The 22,385-nt window shown below is 41.7% G+C and overlaps 1 protein-coding gene and 2 pseudogenes across 1 annotated transcript; all 3 read right to left on the reverse strand.

Annotated features, from left to right (window-relative positions):
* On the reverse strand, nucleotides 1-581 carry LOC140912112 (interferon beta-like; annotated as a pseudogene).
* Nucleotides 582-14,635: 14,054 nt separating this feature from the next.
* On the reverse strand, nucleotides 14,636-15,117 carry LOC140911956 (interferon beta-like; annotated as a pseudogene).
* A 6,656-nt stretch (nucleotides 15,118-21,773) lies between these two features.
* Nucleotides 21,774-22,385, reverse strand: LOC140911957 (interferon beta-like). The gene has a single exon (XM_073346116.1). The coding sequence runs from the start codon at nucleotides 22,383-22,385 to the stop codon at nucleotides 21,774-21,776; it is 612 nt and encodes a 203-aa protein (XP_073202217.1).

The raw sequence follows: 22,385 nt of genomic DNA on the forward strand, positions 1-22,385 counted from the left end.
TTAATTTTTAAGCCTTTTACTGAGTTTCTCAATCAGCAGAAAACATCTCTGCAATTCAACGTGGATGGTCTCCCAGGCACACGGGCTGTATTGCCTTTCTTTCAGGAAAGCATCTATCCCCTGGAAGTATTTTCTCACTCTCCAACTGGTGAGCTGGAGGTCCTCACTTTCCAGGCTGGTTAACTCTTTCTCTAGACTATCTATGTACCCAAACATACTTCCAGCCACTGAATTTATTGATAAAGTCCATTTTGGAACCTGGCTATGGAGCTCCTATCCCAGGCTGTTTGGGTGAGGTTTTTGCTAATGATGGTGAAGATTTCTTGGAGGATCTCTTGGTTTGCCATGTTGGCATTTTCCTTCTGGGACAGTTGGAGTTGGACAACATCCTGGGTGGGCTTGAAACCTTTCATTTCATTTATGAATTGTGAGGGGAAATTTCCACTCATTTTCTTCAGAAGCTCTAAGCTCTCTTTGTTCACTTTGTTCTACTGGAAGTGAAGCATGGTACAGAATCAAGATGAGATTTCAGTGGAGAAGAGCAGTACAAGGCAAACATTCAGCAAACACCTTAGTTTCATCTGTGTGAGCCCATTAAGATAATCACTGGTGTTCCTAAGGCAAGAATGTTGTGTGTAAAGTCAGTATTATTCGTGATGCTATACAAGTTAAAGAGAAACTACCTTGTCTCTCAGATGCCAGGCTGAACTGACAGGTAAAAGGCTATTTACCTAAAAACTAATCAAATATCATCTAAAGGCAATTAGTGACTAACCATGGTGACCCCACAGTATTATATTTTTAGCAATCTCATTTTAAGAGCACAGATGCATTTTGAACTATACTTTTATTTGTAAATCTACACTTTATCCACTTAATCAGCAGGAGGAAACTGTTCCCTTTCCGGATAGGCAGTGAAAATCATAAAAGACTCCTATCAACCGGTAATTGTTCTTCATACCCTGCTTCATTTGAGAGAAGGAAATCGTGTAGGTATATTTAAAGTTGCTTAATCCAGGAGTAACTATGGGAGTAAAAGCTCAGGAAATATTGGTTAAACTGCACTTTTCAGATTTCATGCAGTTTAAAGAGTACACTTAACAAATTTTTTCCAGCATCAACATTTTATCTTGGGCCCTGAGAAAAAGGAACCTTCATTTACTGTCAACAGATCTGTAAATACAATGCAATTAGTGATGGATGTGGTTTACAGTGTGATTAAAAGGAGGTTTTGAAGCGAAGACATACTATGTATTTTTAATATGTGTGTTGCTGGAATATAATAATTAAAAGAATTTTTTTAAAAAATCAGATTTGTGTTCACCATTACTGCTGGTCCCTTGTCTTTTAATTTTTGCCTTTCCCTTGGCTTGGACAGGGAAATTCTTATGGTTTCTTTAATCCTCTTAACTTTCTGTGGTCACATTTCACTTTCTGATTCTCATGCCCTAGCACAAGACTATTGTGTTGGAATGTCCATCACTGCAGAGAAGTGTGTTTTACTCCAAAAAGTAAACTATTTTCACTGTAATTAGAAAATTCCCATAAAGAAAATATTAAAATGTTTCTGTTCATATTAATTTGGGTAGAGCCCCCAGGCTCCCCATGCACTTTCTTGTTAACAGATTCAACATTTCTGCTTCAACTATTTGACAGGGACTATTTAAAGAATCATAGGTCTAGAAGGGACCTCAAGAGGTCATCTAATCCAGGGGTTCTCGATCTTTAACTTTCTGAGCCCCCCCGCCCCCCAGCACACTATAAAAACTCCCTGGTCCACCTGGTTTTCTGTGTATAAAAGCCAGGGCCAACATTAGGGAGTAGCAAGCAGGGCAACTGCCTGGGGCCCCATGCCACAGGAGCCCCCGTGAAGCTACATTGCTCAGGCTTTGGCTTCAGCCCCGGTGATGGGGCTCTGGGCCCTGGGCTTTAGCTTTCTACCCTGGGCCCCAGTGCGTCTAATGGAGGCCCTGCTTGATGGCCCCTCTGAAACCTGCTCGTGACCCCCAGTTGAGAACCAGTGATCTAGTCCAGCTTCCTGTGCTGAGGCTAGACCAAGTATACCTTAACCATCCCTGACAGTCATTTGTCTAACCTGTTTGTTCTTAAAAGCCTCCCATTACGGGGATTCCACAACCTCTCTTGGTAGCCTATTCCACTGCTTCACTATCCTTGTAGTTAGAAAGTTTTTTCCAATATCTAACCTAAATGTCCCTTGCTGCATATTAACCCAAAAACTTCTTCTCCTCACTTTGGTGAACATGGAGAAAATTTATCACCATCCTCTTTATAACCCATAACATATTTGAAGACTGTTACTAGGTCACCCCTCAGTCTTCTTTCCCCAAGACTAAATAAGCCTGGTGTGACGGGTTAGACCCCCTTCTGGGATGCCACCTGATGTGCTGGGATTTCACTGAGCCTGCCTGCTCCACTAGCCTGGGCTCCCTCTTCCTGTTTTGCTGAATTAGGCTCTCTGGCCCTTGGCAGCACACACACAGGTAGGGACGCACCAGCTGTAGAATCACACAGATTCTGCAAACAGTTTTTTATGACAAGACTCAGCAAAGAAATTGCCCAGCACTTAAGTGCAGCTCCCCTCTGGAAAGTACACCCAAAATAATATTGTCTTGCGCTGTAGAGAAATCTATACACTGTAAGCTCATAAATTCACCCCCTCCCTCAATGTGGAGGAAGATATGCACAACTTACTGCTCCCCAAGTTAGAAAATTGCACAAACTGGGTTTAATAATAAACAAAACACATTTCTTAACTCCAAAAGGCAGATTTTAAGCGATTATAAGGGATAGCAAACAGAACCCACCTCCGGTCCCACTTCTGGTCAGATAGCCCCTGCGCTGTTAAGGAGGATGAAAGGCCCAGAGAAGGAGCAGTCAACGGGAACAGAGTTTCCCATAGTTGGGACCCTCCTTCCAGATGATGTTGGGGTATCCTCTCGCACTGAGGTTACCTCTCCGGGAGAGGGAACACCAGTCATTAGGAAAAGGCAGATGTTAGTAATGGGAGATTTGATCATTAGAAACATAGATAGCTGGGTTTGTGATGACCGGGAGAACCATATGTGACTTGCCTGCCTGGTGCTAAGGTTGCGGAACTCTCAAGGCATCTAGATAGACTTATGTGTAGTGCTGGGGAGGAGCCAGTCGTCATGGTACATGTAGGTACCAATGACATAGAGAAGGGTAGGAGAGACGTCCTGGAGGCCAAATTTAGGCTGCTAGGAAAGAGACTGAAATCCAGGACCTCTATGGTGGCATTCTCAGAAATGCTACCAGTTCCACTCGCAGGGCCAGGTAAGCAGGCAGAGCTTCAGAGTCTCAATGTGTGGATGAGACGATGGTGTAGAGAGGAGGGGTTTAGATTTATTAGGAACTGGGGAAACTTTTGGGATAGGGCGAGCCTATCCACTTTGGATCCAGACTGCTGGCACTTAACATTAAAAAGGTTGCAGAGCAGTTTTTAAACTAAGAGATGGGGGAAAGATGATTGCTGCAGAGGCGCATGTGGATTGGACAGAGACTTCTCTTGGAGGAGAGTCTATTGATATAGATTCTGTAGGTTTTAGTCAGGAGGAGGGGATGGAAGAGAATAAAGTATGGGCCAGATCAGATGAGAAACATTCACATAAAGAATCTGACACATCAGAAAAGGACAGACAAGTTTTTAAAGTGCTTGTACACAAATTCTAGAAGTCTAAATAATAAGATGGGTGAACTAGAGTGCCTCGTGTTAAAGAGGATATTGATATAATAGGCATCACAGAAACATTCCGGGGTACAAAATATATCGGAAGGACAGAACAGGTCGTGTGGAGGACGGGGGGAAGGAATAGCACTACATGTGAAAGAAAATCTAGAATCAAATGAAATAAAAATATTAAATGAATTCACATGTTCCATAGACTCTCTATGGATAGTAATTCCATGCTCTAATAAGAATATAACAGTAGGGATCTATTATCAACCACCGGACCAGGACAGTAATAGTGACGACGAAATGCTAAGGGAGATTAGAGAGGCTATCAAAATAAAAAACTCAATAATAGTGTTGGATTTCAATTATCCCCATATTGACTGGGTACATGTCACCTCAGGATGAAATGCAGAGACAAAATTTCTTGATACTTTAAATGACTGCTTCTTGGAGTAGCTGGTACAGGAACCCACAAGAAAAGAGGCAACGCTCGATCTAGTCCTGAGTGGAGCACAGGATCTGGTCCAAGAGGTAACTATAACAGGACCACTTGGAAATAGTGACCATAATATAACAACATTTAACATTCCTGTGGTGGGAAGAACACCTCAACAGCCCAGCACTGTGGCATTTAATTTCAGAAAGGGGAACTATGCAAAAATGAGGAGGTTAGTTCAACAGAAATTAACAGGTACAGTGACTAGAGTAAAATCCCTGCAAGCTGCATGGACGCTTTTCAAAGACACCATAATAGAGGCTCAACTTAAATGTATACCCCAAATTAAAAAACACAGTAAAAGAAATAAAAAAGAGCCACCGTGGCTTAACAACCACATAAAAGAAGCAGTGAGAGATAAAAAGGCATCTTTTAAAAAGTGGAAGTCAGATCCTAGTGAGGTAAATAGAAAGGAGCATAAACACTGCCAAATTAAATGTAAAAATGTAATAAGAAAAGCGAAAAAGGAGTTTGAAGAACAGCTAGCCAAAAACTCAAAAGGTAATACAAAAATGTTTTTTAAGTACATCAGAAGCAGGAAGCCTGCTAAAGAACCAGTGGGGCCTCTTGACGATCGAGATACAAAAGGAGCACTTAAAATAATAAAATAATTGTGGAGAAACTAAATGAATTCTTTGCTTCTGTTTTCACAGCTGAGGATGTTAGGGAGATTCCCAAATCTGAGCGGTCTTTTGTAGGTGACAAATCTGAGGAATTGTCACAGATTGAAGTGACATTAGAAGAGGTTTTGGAATTAATTGAGAAACTTAATAGTAACAAGTCACAGGGACCAGATGGCATTCACCCAAGAGTTCTGAAAGAACTCAAATGTGAAATTGTGAAACTGTTAACTATGGTTTGTAACCTGTCCTTTAAATCACCTACTGTACACAATGACTGGAAGATAGCTAATGTAACACCAATATTTAAGAAGGGCTCTAGAGGTGATCTAGAGGTGATTACAGTAAGTCTAACGTCAGTACCGGGCAAATTAGTTGAAACAATAGTAAAGAATAAAATTGTCAGACACACAGAACATAAATTGTTGCGCAAAAGTAAACATGGCTTCTGTAAAGGGATACCATGTCTTACTAATCTATTGGACTTCTTTGAGGGGGTCAACAAACATGTGGACAAGGGGGATCCAGCGGACATAGTGTACTTAGATTTCCAGAAAGCCTTTGACAAGGTCCCTCACCAAAGGCTCTCAGGTAAATTAAGTTGTCATGGGATAAGAGGGAAGATCCTTTCATGGATTGAGAACTGGTTAAAAGACAGGGAACAAAGGGTAGGAATAAATGGTAAATTTTCAGAATGGAGAGGGGTAACTGGTGGTGTTCCCCAAGGGTCAGTCCTATTCAACTTAGTCATAAATGATCTGGAGAAAGGGGTAAACAGTGAGGTGGCAAAGTTTGCAGACGATACTAAACTGCTCAAGATAGTTAAGACCAAAGCAGACTGTGAAGAACTTCAAAAAGATCTCACAAAACTAAGTGATTGGGCAACAAAATGGCAAATGAAATGTAATGTGGATAAATGTAAAGTAATGCACATTGGAAAAAATAACCCCAATTATACATACAATATGATGGGGGCTAATTTAGCTACTACTAATCAGGAGAACAATCTTGGAGTCATCATGGATAGTTCTCTGAAGATGTCCACGCAATGTGCAGTGGCAGTCAAAAAAACAAATGGGATGTTAGGAATCATTAAAAAAGGGATAGAGAATAAGACGGAGAGTATCTTATTGCCCTTATATAAATCCATGGTACGCCCATATCTTCAATACTGCATACAGATGTGGTCCCCTCATCTCAAAAAAGATGGCATTAGAAAAGATTCAGAAAAGGGCAACTAAAATTATTAGGGGTTTTGAACGGGTCCCATATGAGGAGAGATTAAAGAGGCGAGGACTTTTCAGCTTGGAAAAGAGGAGACTCAGGGGGGATATGATAGAGGTATTTAAAATCATGAGTGGTGTGGAGAAAGTGAATAAGAAAAAGTTATTTACTTGTTCCCATAATATACGAACTAGGGGCCACCACATGAAATTAATGGGTAGCAGATTTAAAACAAATAAAAGGAAGTTCTTCTTCACTCAGCGCACAGTGAACCTGTGGAACTCCTTGCCTGAGGAGGTTGTGAAGGCTAGGACTATAACAGGGTTTAAAAGAGAACTGGATAAATTAATGGAGGTTAAGTCCATTAATGGCTATTAGCCAGGATGGGTAAGGAATGGTGTCCCTAGCCTCTGTTTGTCAGAGGCTGGAGATGGACGGCAGGAGAGAGATCACTAGATCATTACCTGTTAGGTTCATTCCCTCTGGGGCACCTGGCATTGGCCACTGTTGGTAGACAGGATACTGGGCTGGATGGACCTTTAGTCTGACCCAGTATGGCCATTCTTATGTTCTTAACAAAGCAGATTACCAAGCAAATAAAACAAAGCAAGCATACTAAGCTTAAGTCTTAAAGAGATTGGTTCAAGAAATAATTTCTCACCCTAAATGTTGTTTTAGGCAAGTTGCAGGGTTTCTGTAGTTTAGAGTTCCAGTTATTTCTCTTCACAGACTAGACTCCTGTCTGGACTCAGCCCTTGCCTTTCCCACCGCTCAGTTCCTTTGTCTCTTCGGATACTTTCAGCAGTCTTTCTTCTTGGGCAGGAAGGCAATGGAGAAGAGTCCTGTTTGCTTTACACCACAACCTTAAATAAGATTTACATAAGGCAGGAATCTTTTATTTCCCAGTCTTGACCTCCCCCTCCTTTTAGTGGAAAATTACTAGAAGTCCAAGATGGTGTTTTGTACTGGGTGACAGGACCACCTGACCTAATAGTGTCACAGCCACGTCCCAGGATGCCTCTCAGGAAGGAGAGAGATTAGTATCTTCAAAGTCTTATTGTTTCTTCCTAATGGCCCATGAAGGCTGATGACCTGTTGTCTGGTGGGTGTCTCCCGAATACACACACAGTTGTAATTGTTACATCGTCAATATTCCTAACCTTAGATACAGAAATGATACATGCATACAAATTGGATAATCACATTCAGTAAATCATAACCTTTCCGATGATACCTTACAAGACCCATCTTGCATAAAATATATCAGTTATGCCATATCCATATCATAAGCATATTTCCATAAAGAATATGGGGTGTAACGTCACATCTGGTTTTTTAACCTTTCCTTATAGGTCAGGTTTTCTAAGCCTTTTATCATATGTTCTCCCCCTGACTGTCTCAAATTTATTCACGTCTTTCTTAAACTTTGTTGAAGAAAAGTGAATGCAATACTCCTCCTGAGGCCTCACCAGTGCTGAATAAAGCAGAACAATTACCCCCCATATCTTACATATGATACTTCTGTTAATATTTGTCTTTTTTGCAACTGCATGACTTTGGTGACTCATATGCAATTCGTTATCCCACTATAACCCCCAGATCTTTTCCTGCAGAAGAGGTGCTTATCTAAGTAGATGCTTACTACACTTGTCTCCACTGAATTTCATCTTGCTGATCTTAGACCGATTATCCAGTTTATTAAAGTCATTTTCAATTTTAATTGCAGCCTGCAAAGTGTTTGCAACCCCACCCAGCTTGGTGTCATCTGCAAATTTTATCAACATATTCTCCACTCTCTTATTCAAGTCATTAATGAAAATAGTGCATAGTACTAGACCCAGGACAGACCCCCGCAAGACCTAACTAGATATGTTTCAGAGTAACAGCCATGTTAGTCTGTATTCGCAAAAAGAAAAGAACTACTTGTTGGTTAGTCTCTAAGGTGCCACAAGTACTCCTTTTCTTTTTGCTAACTAGATATGTACTTCCAGGTGACAGCAAACCATTGATAACTACTCTTTGAGGACAGTTTTTTAACCAGTTTTGCACCCACCTTACGGTCATTTCATTTAGCCCACATTCCCTTAGCTTGTTTATGAAGAGAAAGCATGTATTTCTAATGTGCCAGAGCCCCAGTCCTGCCATGGGGTGTGCACCCCAAATGGAGGTTTTGGGTACGTATCACACAATAAGGGCAAGTCCCAGGGATGCTGAATATGCTGACAGTGAAATTAGTGAAATAATATGAATACTAGCAGGAAAGACCAAGGTAGCAGAGTAAATGCAGGCTAACGAAAGAACAGAATCTGTTTCAGTATATCTGTATGTTCACAGCACATAGGCACAGAAGTCATATAGTGTCTGAGGAAAGTTAGTTACAAAAGCCACAGAACCTGCCCCAGAGGCTTCATGCTGGGATAGAACTCTGCGTGTGAGCATCTCAGCTGCTCCACATGGAAGAGTGTGTGATGTGGGCTGAGGTAGAGTAGGGTCTGCTGCCTTCACCCATCCCTCTTTCCTGGGACCCCATGGATTGTTTTCCATAGGGTTATGATCTGTGTCAGGGGCCTGTACAGAGCAGACTTGTATTGGGTATGGGCAGTCCTATTACAGCTCTGCAGGGTGCATCTCACTAACCAGCTGCACAAATATTACACGTAAAAAGGTTGTCTGAGGCAATTGCAGCCTGCAGCCACCCTGGAAGATACTACTTGGCACTGAAAAGATGCGGGGTGGGAAAGTCTAATGGTACCAGAGCTGAGATAGATGCTGCAGATCTCTGTGTGGCGAGACCTTTTTGATCAGCACAGAAACCATTGACTCTGCTGAGTCTGGAGATGGAACGACAGCCACTTCCATGAGGAAGACTGGGGACAAACCTGCCCCTCCTTACTTCTGCCCACCAGTGGAAGGATGTGGGACAACCTACGTGGGGGATATTTACAAAGTTTAACTCTCTTTTAGGAAATGCAAGCTGGGATTCCCCAATGGTGTGGCTCTTCCTTATGATATGGGTGATACTGTCAAAGAGCTCAACTGAATTCTCTGCTCAGCATTGCCCTTTTATTATTAAAGGTCAGATGGAATGAATGGGAATAGGACCACCCCCCAGCGCTGAATAGGTTTGAGGTAGTTTAAAAATCAAATTCAGTGTTCACCATTTTTGCTGGTTCCTTGTCTTTTAACTTTTGCATTCCCCTTGACTTGGGCAGGGAAACTTGTCTGGTTAGTTTAACCCTCTTCACTTCCTGTGGTCACATTTCATTTTCTGGTTCTAAAGCCCTAGCACAGACTGTTGTGCTACAGGTTCCATCATGACAGGGAAATGTGTTTTAATTCAACAAGAAAACTATTTTCATTGACATTAAAAAAGAAAAATCGCATGAAGAAACCATGAAAACATTTCTGTCCATATTAATTTGGTTAGAGTCTCCCGAGTCTTTCTCCACTTTTATAAGACATTTCAGAGTTTTGCTTCAACTACATGAAGGTTTCTGTGAAGTAGAGAAAGCAGACTTACCAGAGCCCCCAGATTGCCATGGGCTACGCTCCCCATTCTCGCATTTCTTTCCATGGGTGTTGTGGACGTGTATTCCACACCAGGGTGAAGTCCAAAGGAAAGATGTACAAGAGAGAGGGAAATAAGTAATATGACTACTAGAAGGAGAGGCTAAGGTGACAAAGTAAACACAGGCCAATATGGGGAAAGCCAGATCATCTCTTTCAAGAAATCTGCATGTTAACAGCAATTCAGGGGCGCTGGAACAGTTGTTATAGTGGGGGTGCTGAAAGCCATTGAACAAAAATGTAAACCCCGTATATGATGGAAACTAATTGCTAATATTACCTTAAGCTGCACACCCCTAGTTCCAACTACTAGCAAGTATGCAAACAACTAGTTTATTAATTGAGAAAAATTAGTTAAAAAGGCCTCAGAGCCTGCTGCAGAGGATCCATGCAGGCATAGGTGCTGACTCCGTGGGTGCTCCGGGGCTGGAGCACCCAGGGAGAAAAAATGGTGGGTGCTGAGGACCCACTGTCAGCCCCCCTATCAGCACTTCCCCCTCCCTCCCTGCCCTTCCTTCCCGCTGCAATCAACTGTTTCGCGGCACGCAGGAGGCTGGCAGGGAAGCGGGAGGAGCAAGAATGCGGCATGTTTGGGGGAAAGGGTGGAATGGGGTGGGAAGACGCAGGGCAGGGAGGGAGCCGGGGTGGAAAGAGGTGGGGTGGGGACAGGACAGGGGTGTGGCCTTGAGGGAAGGGGTGAATGGGGGCGGGGCCTGTGGCCCAGCTGGTGCTGGTCAAGCCTCCCCCACCCTGGCACAATGGAAAGTCTCTGCATGTGACTCTTACCTGTGCCACGTGGAAGTGTGTGTGGGGTGAGATGAGGTGCCGTGGAGTCAGGTGCTTTTGCACATAGTTCCCTCTTGGGTTGTTCTCCGTACAGTTATGATCCATGTGTGGGGCCTGCCGTGAGCAGACCCACATTGGGCTTGGGCAGTGCTAGTCCAGGCCTGGTGGGTGCCTCTCCCTATGCCAGCTGCACAAAAATGACAGGCTGCAACAGCAGTCTGAGGAAGCCCTGGTAGGGTGGCTGTATTGGAGCCATGCTGACAGCAACTGGAAGGGGGGTCTGACAGGTCCCAACAGGTGATGCAGACACTCGGGAGCTCTGTGCGGAAAGACCTGGTGTTTTGTACAGAAACCGTAGCCTCATCTGTTTCCATGATGAATGCTACGACTAACCTCCTGCCTGCCAGTGGAAAGATAAGGGAGAGGTTAAGTGGGGATGTGTTAGTAGCGTTTTCCTCATTTTTTATCCCCCTGTGGTTGGCTTTCCCACAGGAAGGCATAAAATCATAGATGATAGAAATCATCAAATGGCTTCTTAAGTAGATAAATGGATTCTTCCACATTGCACACCTCTAAAACAGTGTGATAGAATGAATGTCAGGAGGTTCCACTCTGCATTATAGGGGTCATGAAGTAGTTAGACTTTGCTGAAGAGTTTGAATGGCTCCCAGGTGCTATATGACTGTCGTGTTCCACTGGAGACGGGGGATACATTTTGGAGGTTGTGAACCAATCTATTTATAATCCTTAACTTGTTCATACAGTCTATTTTGGCTCTCATTATTTACACATTAATAGTATTTTGCCAAGATAAACTGTAGGCTTCAACTACACCAAAGAATGAATAAAGGCAGAGAGACTTGGGCAGGAAAGAACTTCTTCTGCTGATAGGCACAGCTACTGAAAAAAACCTGTACCACAAGACATGATAGGCGTTTGTTTTAGAGTTAACTTTTTCTACATGCCTCTAAATCAGCAGGTCGCAGACTGAGGTTCATTATTCCATGGTGGTACATGGAGTACTGGATGGTGGTATTCAGAGAACTGACAGTTCCCACTTTCCGTTAAAGACAGCTCAAAGTATATAAATGTGTTCCTAGTACTACCTTTCTTTGTAAGCATTTGGTGTACGTGCCATGAAGGTATTACCTGATCTCGAATGGGAGGGGAAATGGTCAAGAGAACAATTTTGGTAAGATTAGGCCCACATCATGAAATGTTTGAGAACCCCTGAGATAAAGACAAGTAAAGGCTTCTGCAGTGTTTCCATCTGTTGACTTCAAGGAATTTACAGAGGCTCCTATTGTGGCTCCATCATTTGGGTTGTGTTAGAGAAGGGATTTCCAATGGGGCATACATTCCTGTTTTTCCCCATAAAGGCAGGTTGCCAATAAGTGTGAAAATTCACACACAGTTTGTTTTCATACTCTTTGAACATTTAATGGAATGGTTGTTTGATTTCTCTTAATAACTTTTTAATTAGAAACCTTCAGATTTAGGCTCTGTCCTAGGCAGTGCTATAATTGAGTAGCAGTTCTTCAGAATTACTATCTACAGATGCAAACTTGGCAGAGAGGTAGATCCTCACTAGGTCAGGTGCAATGGCTAGTTTTGTGTTGTTTTTGTTTTTTTCAATTAATTTTTAACTATTTGGTTTAGGATAATTTTTAGTCATTATTCACAGCACAACTGAAATTTTTATGCACAGTTCTCATAAACTGGTGGTTGGTGGTGGAACATGCAGTCCATGACCTTACAAGCTTGATTTTGGGCCAGCAGGGAAAGGGCAAAAGGGTGCAGCACCAGCCGTTTACAAACCTGACTGATAGGAAGGGTAGTTTCATGTAAGCATGATGCTGTTTGTGAGCCAAGTGTACCCTAGCCTGATTGATGAAGGGGGGAAATTAGGCCCCAGCAAGCCTGATTGGTGGCAGATAGGGAGTCTGGGCACTTGGAAACCTGACTGATAGGGAGGCAGTTTGCCCATATATCTCATTAATGGGAGGAAGGGAGAGAGGGAGGGACAAGCAACTTTGTATCACAACAGCCTCCCTCTTGGAACCCCAGTCTTTCCAACACCCCTTTCATTAGCCTTTACCAAACTAGCCTATTTCATCACAATGAACTACTGCATCAAACACCCACAACTACAAATATTGGGGGGAAATAATCTGGTAACAGGCAGAAATGCAACAACTGCAGAGTTGAAGTTGTGATTTGTTGGAGTAGTAAAACAAATTACCATAGCTATTTTTCTTACGGAGTCAATGCTGAATCATGGTTTATATTCACAATGTATTTCAGCAGGTTCTCAACATTAACCACTGATGTTAAGGGAGGCTTATGTACTTAAAGTTAGGCAAATGTTGACAAGTCCTTTGCTGACTGGAGTCTTCAGGCAGAACAAGAGAAGATTTTTATTGGGTGTTTGCTTTTTTAAATATTTAATTAATACAAATCACTACTGCGGTAGGTTGCTATTTGGTATGAATAAATATTTATTTATAAATATAAAATATCTCTAAAAATGATAAATAAGAGCAATAAATAAATATTAGAAATATATAGGAGTTGAACAACATCAAAATATTGTTACAAATCCAGTAAAATTGTCTGAAAATAATTTTCTTAGTGCAGGAAGAGAATATAGGTTAGCAATAGTTTAAAATTCAAGTGTCCCTAATTATAAATGACCTAGAAATTGGGATGCTCTTTTTTTTTAATCCTTGCAGAGAAACAGCTCCATTTTCTTATGAGTCCATGTTAGGATCTTTGAATGTGACTGTCATTCCAGGCAGCTAGGGAGAGAATGTGATATGAGATGTAGGAAATCTGTTGGAGGATCTCCTGAATGGCTAAAGTGGCAATCTCTTTCTGAGTCTCTCTGGGCTTGAGAAACTTTTGGGGCCACATTAAGTCTCTCTCTTCTTTCTGACTTTATAGGAAAATTATCCTTCCATTTTGTTCGGAAGTTGTCCTGGTTCACATCTGTAATGCTGAAGCAAAGCCTGTTACAGTTCAGAGGTAAGATTTCCTTTTTAAGAGCAGCCCAAGGCAAATTCTGAGCAAATGTGTAACATCAATGATTTGGAAATCATAAGGTTTTTCTCCTTTGGTTCAAATATTATGTTGTCTTCTGGCATATTTTCAGAAATATTGTTTGTTTTACATTTTCTCATGTGAGTAAACCAGTCTGGTCATGGCAAGAAGTATATAAATTGTGCAGTTGGAGTTCTGTAGGAGTTGGTCCCTTGTTTAGTGCAGGGCAGACTGATAAGAGTCTGGAAAGGTGCTGCTAGTAGAATCCACTGAGAGACGAAGGACTCCAGTGGAGGTGCCGTTTCACTCAGCAGGTTTCATAACATCCTCACCTGAAGTATCAGATGCTGGAATGAAAAAGGAGAATGATTCAAACATACATACACAGTTTCAAATGTCAAATATTGTCCCTGCAGCAAAGAGTCCTGTGGCACCTTGTGGACTAACAGACATATTGAGGCATAAGCTTTAGTGGGTGAATACCCTCTTCATCGAATATAGTCCCTGTTTTTCTAAGCAGATGTCAAATCATAAATACTAAGCCTTAGTGCACTTATCATCTTGTGAGAATTTTTTTTTTTAACTAAAGCTGTTGAAATGTAGGGGTAAACTGAACAAAGAAAACCAGAATAAGTACCCTTGACCATCCTAGGTGCAGAGGTAACTGGCAGAATTCAATGGTGGGATTGAAATGTGTGGAGACAGACCCTCAGTTTTCTGGTGTCCTGACTGGAATGTTGGCTTACTAGGCAGTTGTTGAAGAGAGGCGTCTCGCTGTTCTTTTCCACAGTTAAGACACTTACTGGGCAAAGTTATATTCATTATGGTGAGTTATCACTCACGATATTTTGTCATTAGTAAGCAGTTATGATGTATTTCTATGTTTTTCAAATGGAATATTGTGTGTGGTACGAAAACACTAGACTATATGCTACTCTAAAACAGTTTTATTAACATGAGTTTGAAATAGCTGAAATTACTATGGGAAAAACAGTGGGACCTACGTAATGCAAGTTATAAAACTACCATCCATCTCTCTTCAGTTGTTTTATTGAAATAATATGATTTAGTTTCCTAGAAAAATACAAATATGGTATCTTCATTTTTAAGCCGATCTGTCAGTACATCAAGATTTAGAAAACATCTGGATCTTTCTGCACGGATGATCTTCCAGGCACACCGGCTGTATTAATTTTCTTTCAGGAAATTGTCTATTATTTGGAAGTATCTCTTCAGTTTCAGGCTGGTGAGCAGGAGGTCCTCATTTCTGGGTAGGTTATCTCCATTCCCTTCTCAGCACTCAAACACATCCCCAGCTTCTCAATCTGCTGGTGAAGTCCATTCTGGAATTCCTTTATGGAAGTCCCATTCCAGGCAGCTTGGGTGAGATTGTTGTTAAAGATATGGAAAAGCTCTTGGAGGATCTGCTGGATGGCTACCTTGGCATTCTCTTGGTGGGACAGTTGGAGCTTGAGGATATCTGTGGGCTTGAAAGCTGTCCTTTCATTTAGACATTGGAAGGGAAAGTTGCCACCAATTTTCTCCAAATGCTCTAAACTCTCTCTGTTCATTCTGATTTGTAGAACATGCAGCCTGTTACAGTCCAGACATGAGATTTCACTGGAGAAGAGCAGCATGAGGCAAAATTGCAGCAAACTCCTGCTGATCATGATGGTGTCTTAGATTCCCTGTGTTTGTGTAGAACTTGAGCAACTGGTGTCTGTTCAAGGTCTTCTGTAAACTTTTGTGTTTTCGACCCCTGTCTCTGAATTTAAGCATTCTGTCGCAAAAGATTTTTCTTTCATCACTTTCTACTTTTCAAGGTTTTTTCTGCTTGAGGTTTTTACTTTTGGTTTCCTTCTTTTTAGTTAGTGGAAGAGAACAAGTCATTTGAAGAACCAAATCACAGTTAGTAACTACTTTAATATTACTGAACCCCAACATTTCTTTCCGTCGGTCCCCCCTGCCCTCTTAGATAATGAAAATATAAAGAGTAAGAAGAACATGATGATGAACAGTGTCATGCAGTTACAGTTTAGAGTAGGGACCTGTCTGTCTGCACCCAAGTTCCTGTAGTTAGCACTGCTCGGCAGGTCTGAATGTCTGTCACATCAGCAAGACTATCTATGCTTTTAAGTGATAACAATGAATTTTGGCAGATGGGGGGAACTAAAGCAGAGCTTCTTTTTGCTAGACTCTGCAAATAACAGCAGTGAAGTGATGTGTAAAGCTGCTGTTCCTTCACTTTGCCAGCAGGTGGCAAACTTTCCCTTTCTGGTGTGGCACTCAAAATCAGAAAAGCCTGCTATGCTCTGGCTGTCTCATTCCTTCCTTCCAGCCTTTGAGAGGGAGTAATACTACAGAGACCTCTTAATATTTGATAAGCCTGGAAAGAATTCCTGTGGGAGATTGGGGCCAGAGAAGTCTCTATTAATCTCTCGCAATTTCCTGGCCATTTGAAATATGAGAGATGAAAAACCATGTGTGTAGGCCAATACCAGAGGATGGACAGAGAGCACTGAGAAACTGTGAGGTTTACTTTAGAACCTGATACCAGTTGTGAAAAGCCCAAGGAACAGGTACAGTTGAAGGGTGTGAACATGCTGTCTTCTCAGGCAGTTCTGAGTAGTTCCTAATGATGTAGTGTAGTGACATGGAAGGGAGTTGTCCAAAAAGATTGTGTGGCTGGTAATAAATATTCTAGAGCAACTGACATAAATGAATGTCACTTTCAAACGTGTTTCCCTTTTCACCATTCAAGCTTTATTCTTTTTTCAATGTGCATTTCACTGAGCTTGGACATTGAAATTCAAGTGGTCTGATGAGTGAAGTTTGCAGCCTTCTTTCTGTAGCAAGTTTCACTTTCTGTTTTTCATACCATAGCACTAGGCTGTCATGTTGGAGTTTCCATCAGTGAAGGGGAATGGTTTTCAACCCAAAAATTGAAAAGGAATGTTTTCATATTAATTTTAAAGAAGGAAAAGAAGAAAACATGACCATATTTCTGTCCGTGTCACTTCTTTTACATCTCCCTCTCCCATCACCTCGAGCACTTTTTAAAATCATAATCTAGAGTTTTGCCTAAACGATTCGGAAATGTCACTGTAAAGAAGGCAGTTTATTGTACATAAGTATACCATATAAGGGACCCAATCATGCCAGAGGTGCTGCACCCCAATCTTGCATTTACTCCACTGGGAGTTCTGCGTGTGCATTTCCTGGCAAGCTGAAGCTTCAGGAGATAATAGTTATGTGAAGGAGAGAAATTAAATAATCTGAATTTAAGCTTTTCCTATTGAATTAAGAAAGCTATGGGAGGAAAGACACATGGTCTTTCAGAATATTTTCATCATAATGAACCTGTTTTCTGGGAAAAGTTAGATGGAGACTGAGCTGGTTGAAATATTTGCTAGAATTTGATGAAATCCTGTCCATTTAAATTTCTGTGAAAATAGCAGGAAATTTTATTGGAATTATTTTTTTCTGTATCAGCCAGTTTAATTTGAATATGAAATAAGAGATTAGTTTAGCCCCTTTTCCAATAGGCAAATAATCTGCAAAGAAATTCAGAATTTGCCAATGTATTTATTTAAAATGATTTGACAAATGATTTATACACATTCCACTCTGATTGCTCAGGACCTCGTCACCACACTCATTTCCCTATGAGTATTTGCTGTTCATAATTTGCTGCTTGTTCTGTGTGATGGTTCACCTGAGTAAATGCTATTGTGTCTGTTCCTGGGATGGTTGCCTTCAAATTCAAAACTGCTTTCCAGGTGGCTGCACAAACTTCTCTGGAAAAAGTCTCTTTAAAATATGTATTTATATGAGTGTTTCTTATACTTTCTGACTACAGAGATATTCTTTTCCAACAAAAACTCACACGTACAAATATTTCAGAAAATGTTTACAAAGGGCCAAACATTTTTCATAAATGTTGAATCAGTCTCAAATGTTCAGGCTGTGGCTGAATTATGTGGTTGGCAGCGCTACTGTTGACTGATAGCTCTTCAGAACTACTATCCACCTACACCAAACTTGGTAGAGAGGAGGATCCTCACTAGATCTGATGCCACTGGCAGGTTTATTACTATAATTTTAAATGTTGGGTTTAGGTAATTTTTAGGCATTGTTGGTGTTATAACTCAAAGTTTAATCTATTCTGTGCACCAGACTGGTTGTTGGTGGCAAGGAGCACACACGCCTGATTTGGAGGGAGTGGAGGGGTGGCACCAGCTGGTCAGAAAACTGGGGGATAGAATTGCTGACTTGAGTGTACACAAGCCTGAGTCATATGGTTTGATTTGTTTGTGTGTGTGTCTGTGTGTGTGTCAGGTGGAGGCCGGGGGGAGGAGGTGGAGTCTCTGTAAGACTTGTTAATTTTAAAGTAATATTATGAAGTTGTTGTCATGAAATTTCCTCATCATAGGAAACCTCTTTCTATGTGTATCCATCCGGTTGGACAGGACCTCCAGAAGGTACTCACTAGGCTGAGGACAATGGGAAACCAGTTGGGAAACCAGTTGAGTGAAGTTGGTGTGAAGGAGAATGGGGGTTAGGAGTGGAAAGTTACTGAAGGTCAACAAAGAGCCAGATGACAAAACCCAAAGGTTCTAAAAGAAATCCCAGGGGGCAGACCCACAGGACATTTGGGCAAGAGGAAGGAAGGGGATGAACTGGCCAAGGCCAGGTTATGTGAGCTGGAGGAGAATGCTCTGTTTTTGTGCATATAAGTGATGCATTGCAACAGAAGGATGTTGGATGACCCCAAGTGATTCTGATACAGGCTCATAGAATGGCCTGGTGTGTTGAGGAAACTGAGGCAGGGAATTGCAGAATTTTTGTTCCATTTTCTGTATTTTCTGAGTGATTAAGTAAATAGCAATAGTGTGTTAGAATCCTGTGCAAAGTGTCTCCGTATTATAATCTACACGTACTACATGGCCCCTGGAAGAGGTAAACACCTCTGGGTATATTACTGGTAGAGGACATGTTAAAGCACATTCTGAGCGTCAAAGACTACCCAGCTGACTGGGTACTGTGAAGAATTTAGTCTCCTGCTAGAGACACCATAGTTTGGACTGTGTTACAAAAGGGATTTGAAATGGGACATGCCTTCCTGTTTTTTTTCCCAAAGGCAGGCTTCCATTCAGTGTAAAAATTCACACACACTTTGTTTTTTCACTATTTGAACATGTAATGTAGTGGTTGTTTGACTTCTTTAAAAACTTTTAAATAAGAAATCTCCAGATTTAGAGTGTGGCTTAAATTAATGCTAGACAATGATGGGACTAACTAATAGCTCTTCAAAAATACTATCTACATACCTGGACTTGGCAAAGAGATCCTTACATGATTTGTTCCAATGGATGGTTTTTGTTTTTGTTTTTGTTTTTTTGCTTTCAGGTAATTTTTAGTCATTCACAGCTCAACTGAAATTTTGATGCACTGTGCTCCTCCAGCTGGTGGTTGTTGGTGCAACATGCAGTCCCTAAGTACATACGCTTGTTTTGGGAGCACCCGGGGGAGAGCAAAGGGAAGCAGCAGCAGATGCTTACAAGCCTGATTCACAGGAGGGGTTGGGTATGTATAAGCTTGATGGTGTTTGTGAGCCAAGTGTACCCAAACCTGACTGGTGGAGGGGAAAAATTAAACCCGCATAACCCTTCCTGATGGTGGTGGTGGGGGAAATACGGAGTCTGCGTACATGGAAACCTGACAGTTCAGACACATCTCATTGGGGAGGAAGGGGACAAGCAACTTTGTACCACGACAGCCTGAAGTCTTCCCCTTAGAATGCTTGTGTCTCCATCCTCCCTTTCATTTCAACACAATGAACTATTGCTCCAAATATCTGCAACTACAAATGTTGTGCGTGAAAATAATCTGGTAATGGGCAGAAACACAAAAGCTGTGGAGTTGAGGTTGTGGTGTGTGGTCTGTTGGAGTGGTCAAACTAATTACCCAAGCTATTTTTCTTATGGAGTCACTGCTGAATCAGGGTTTATGTTCACAATGTACTTGAGCATGTTGTCAAGTTTAACTGCTTATGTCAAAGGAAAGCTCGTGTACTTAAAGTATGGCAAATGTTTACAAGTCCTTTGCTGAACTGGAGTCTTAAGGTAAAACAAGAGAAGATTTTTATTGAGTCTCTGTTTTTTTAAAAATCTAATTAGTACAAATCACTACTGCTGTAGGTTGCTATTTTGTAGAAATAAATATTTATTTATAAATATTATAAAACCTCTGAAAAAATAAATAAAAACAATACATTAATATTGTGAATAAATATAAATGGATTAACATAAAGACACTTTTAAAAATCCAGTAAAATGATCTGAAAATCTTTTCACAGTGCAGGAAAAGAATATATATTTGCACTAGTTTAAAATTTCAGAGTGCCTAATTATAAGTGACCTAGAAACTGGGATATTCTTCTTTCTTTGTCATCCTTGCCACAAAATACACCTCCAGAAGTTTCCCTTGCTTATGAGTCCATGTCAGGATCTTTCCATGCGACTGTCGTTCCAGGCAGCTTGTGAGGGTATTTTCCATGAGATGTAGGCAGAGGTGAAAGTAAGGCGGTCCGGTCTGGTCCAATATAACGGCAAGAGCCGGTACACCATGCCATACCTGACCGGCTTCCTGAGGCTGGCCATTTAAAGGGTCTAGGGCTCCTGGCAGCGGCCAGAGTCCCTGGGTAGCGGAGGCAGCTCAGGCCGTGATTTAAAGGGCCCTTTAAATACCCACCGAAGCCCCTGGCCGCCACCACTACACTGGGGGCTCTGGCAGGGGGCTCGGACAGCGATTTAAAGAGCCCGGGGCTCCAGCCGATGCAGGGAGCCCCAGGCCTTTTAAATCTCCACCAAAGCCCTAAGCCCCGGGGTAGCGGAGGCAGCAGAGAGCCTCTGGGGCTCTGTCGTCGATTTAAAGGGGCCGGGGCTCCACTGCGGAAGCGGTGGACGGAGCCCTAGGCCCTTTAAATCACCCCCAAGCTCCGGGACACCCAGCCGCCTCTGCAGCTGGTAGCCCGAGATTTAAAGACCTGGGATTTAAAGGCTGGCCTCTTCCGGTTGAGGCCACACCTCTTCTGGTTGAGGTATACCCGCTGCTCAGGACTGTGGCATACTGGTAAGTCCTTTAAGTTACTTTCACCCCTGGATGTAGGAAATCTGTTGGAGGATCTCCTGGATGTCCACTTTGGCAGTCTCTTTCTGGGTTTCTCTGGGCTTGAGAAAATTTTGGGGCCATGTTAGGTGTCTTTCTTCATTCTGCCTTTGCAGGAAAATTATCCTTCCATTTTTTTTGGAAATTGTCCTGGTTCATATTTCTTATGCCGAAGCGAAGCCTGTTACAGTAAAGAGGTAAGATTTCGTTTTTAAAAGCAGCCCAAGGCAAATTTGGAGCAAACGCCTAATATCAATGATTAAGAAATAGTAAGGTTTTTCTCCTTCGGTTCAAATACTACTTTGTCTTCTGCAATATTTTCAGCAAAATTTTCTGTTTTACATTTTCTCATGTGAATAAATCAGTCTTGGTAATGGAAGAAGGCTATAAATAGTGCAGTTGAAGTTTGGCAGTTTGCTTAATTCAAGATGGACTGATAGGAGTCTCGAAAGCTGCTGATTCGAGAATCAGTTTAGAGACAAAGGACTCCAGTGGAGGTGCAGTTTCATTCAGCTGTTTTCAGAGCATCATTACTGGAAGCATCACGTGCTGGAATGAAAAAGGTGAATGGTTCAAACATGGAGAGATTCAAATGCCAAATAGAGGCCATCTTTTTCTAACCAGATGTCAAATCCTAAATCCTGAGCCTTAGTGCACTTGTCATCTTGTCACAATTTGTTGTTACTAAAGCTGTTGAAGTTAGGGGTAAACAAAAGAAAGAAAAGCAGAATAAGAACCCTCGGCCGTCCCTATGTGCAAAATGAGTTGATGGGATAGAAGTGTGTGAACACAGACCCCCCGTTTTCTGGTGTCCTAACTGGAATGTTGTCTAATGAGGCAGTTGTTGAAAGGGGGCTTCTCACTGTTTTTTTCCCCAACTTAGACACTTACTGGTCAAAGATCTATTTGGCATAGTTAGTTATCACGTAACAATATTTTGTCTTTAGTTAGCAGTTATGATATATTTGTATATTTTTCATATAGAATATTGTGTGTGGTAGAGAATCACTAAATTATATGCTACTCTGAAAAGATTTGAGCATGCGTTTGAAATAGCTGTATGCATAAAATTACTATGGGAGAAAGATTGGGCCCGACGTATTAGGAGTTATAACCCTATCACCCATCTTTCACCAGCTGTTTTATTCAAATAATCTTATTTGAGTTTTTCTAGGAAAAAAGAAAAGATGGTACCTTCATTTTCAAGTCTCTTGGTGAGTTTGTCGAGCATGAGGAAACATCTGGATATTTCCACACGGATGATATCCCAGGCACACCGGCTGTATTGCTTTTCTTTCAGGAAATCCTCTATTGTCTGGAAGTATCTCTTCAGTTTGAGGCTGGTGAGCAGGAGGTTCTCATTTCCTGGGTAGGTTACCTCCTTTTCCATCTCAGCACTCAAACATGTTTCCAGCTTCTCAATCTGCTGGTGAAGTCCATTTTGGAATTCCTTTATGGAAGTCCCATTCCAGGCAGCTTGGGTGAGATTGTTGTTAAAGATATGGAAGAGCTCTTGGAGGATCTGAAGGATGGCTACCTTGGCATTCTCTTGGTGGGACAGTCGGAGCTTGAGGATATCTCTGGGCTTGAAAGCTATCCCTTCATTTAGACATTGGAAGGGAAAGTTGCCACCCATTTTCTCCAGACGCTCAAAACTCTCGCTGTTCATTCTGGTTTGTAGAACATGCAGCCTGTTACAGTCCAGACATGAGATTTCACTGGAGAAGAGCAGCACGAGGCAAAATTGCAGCAAACTCCTGCTGATCAT

This window comes from Lepidochelys kempii, chromosome 5 (assembly GCF_965140265.1).
Source record: "Lepidochelys kempii isolate rLepKem1 chromosome 5, rLepKem1.hap2, whole genome shotgun sequence".
Lineage (NCBI taxonomy): Eukaryota > Metazoa > Chordata > Testudines > Cheloniidae > Lepidochelys > Lepidochelys kempii.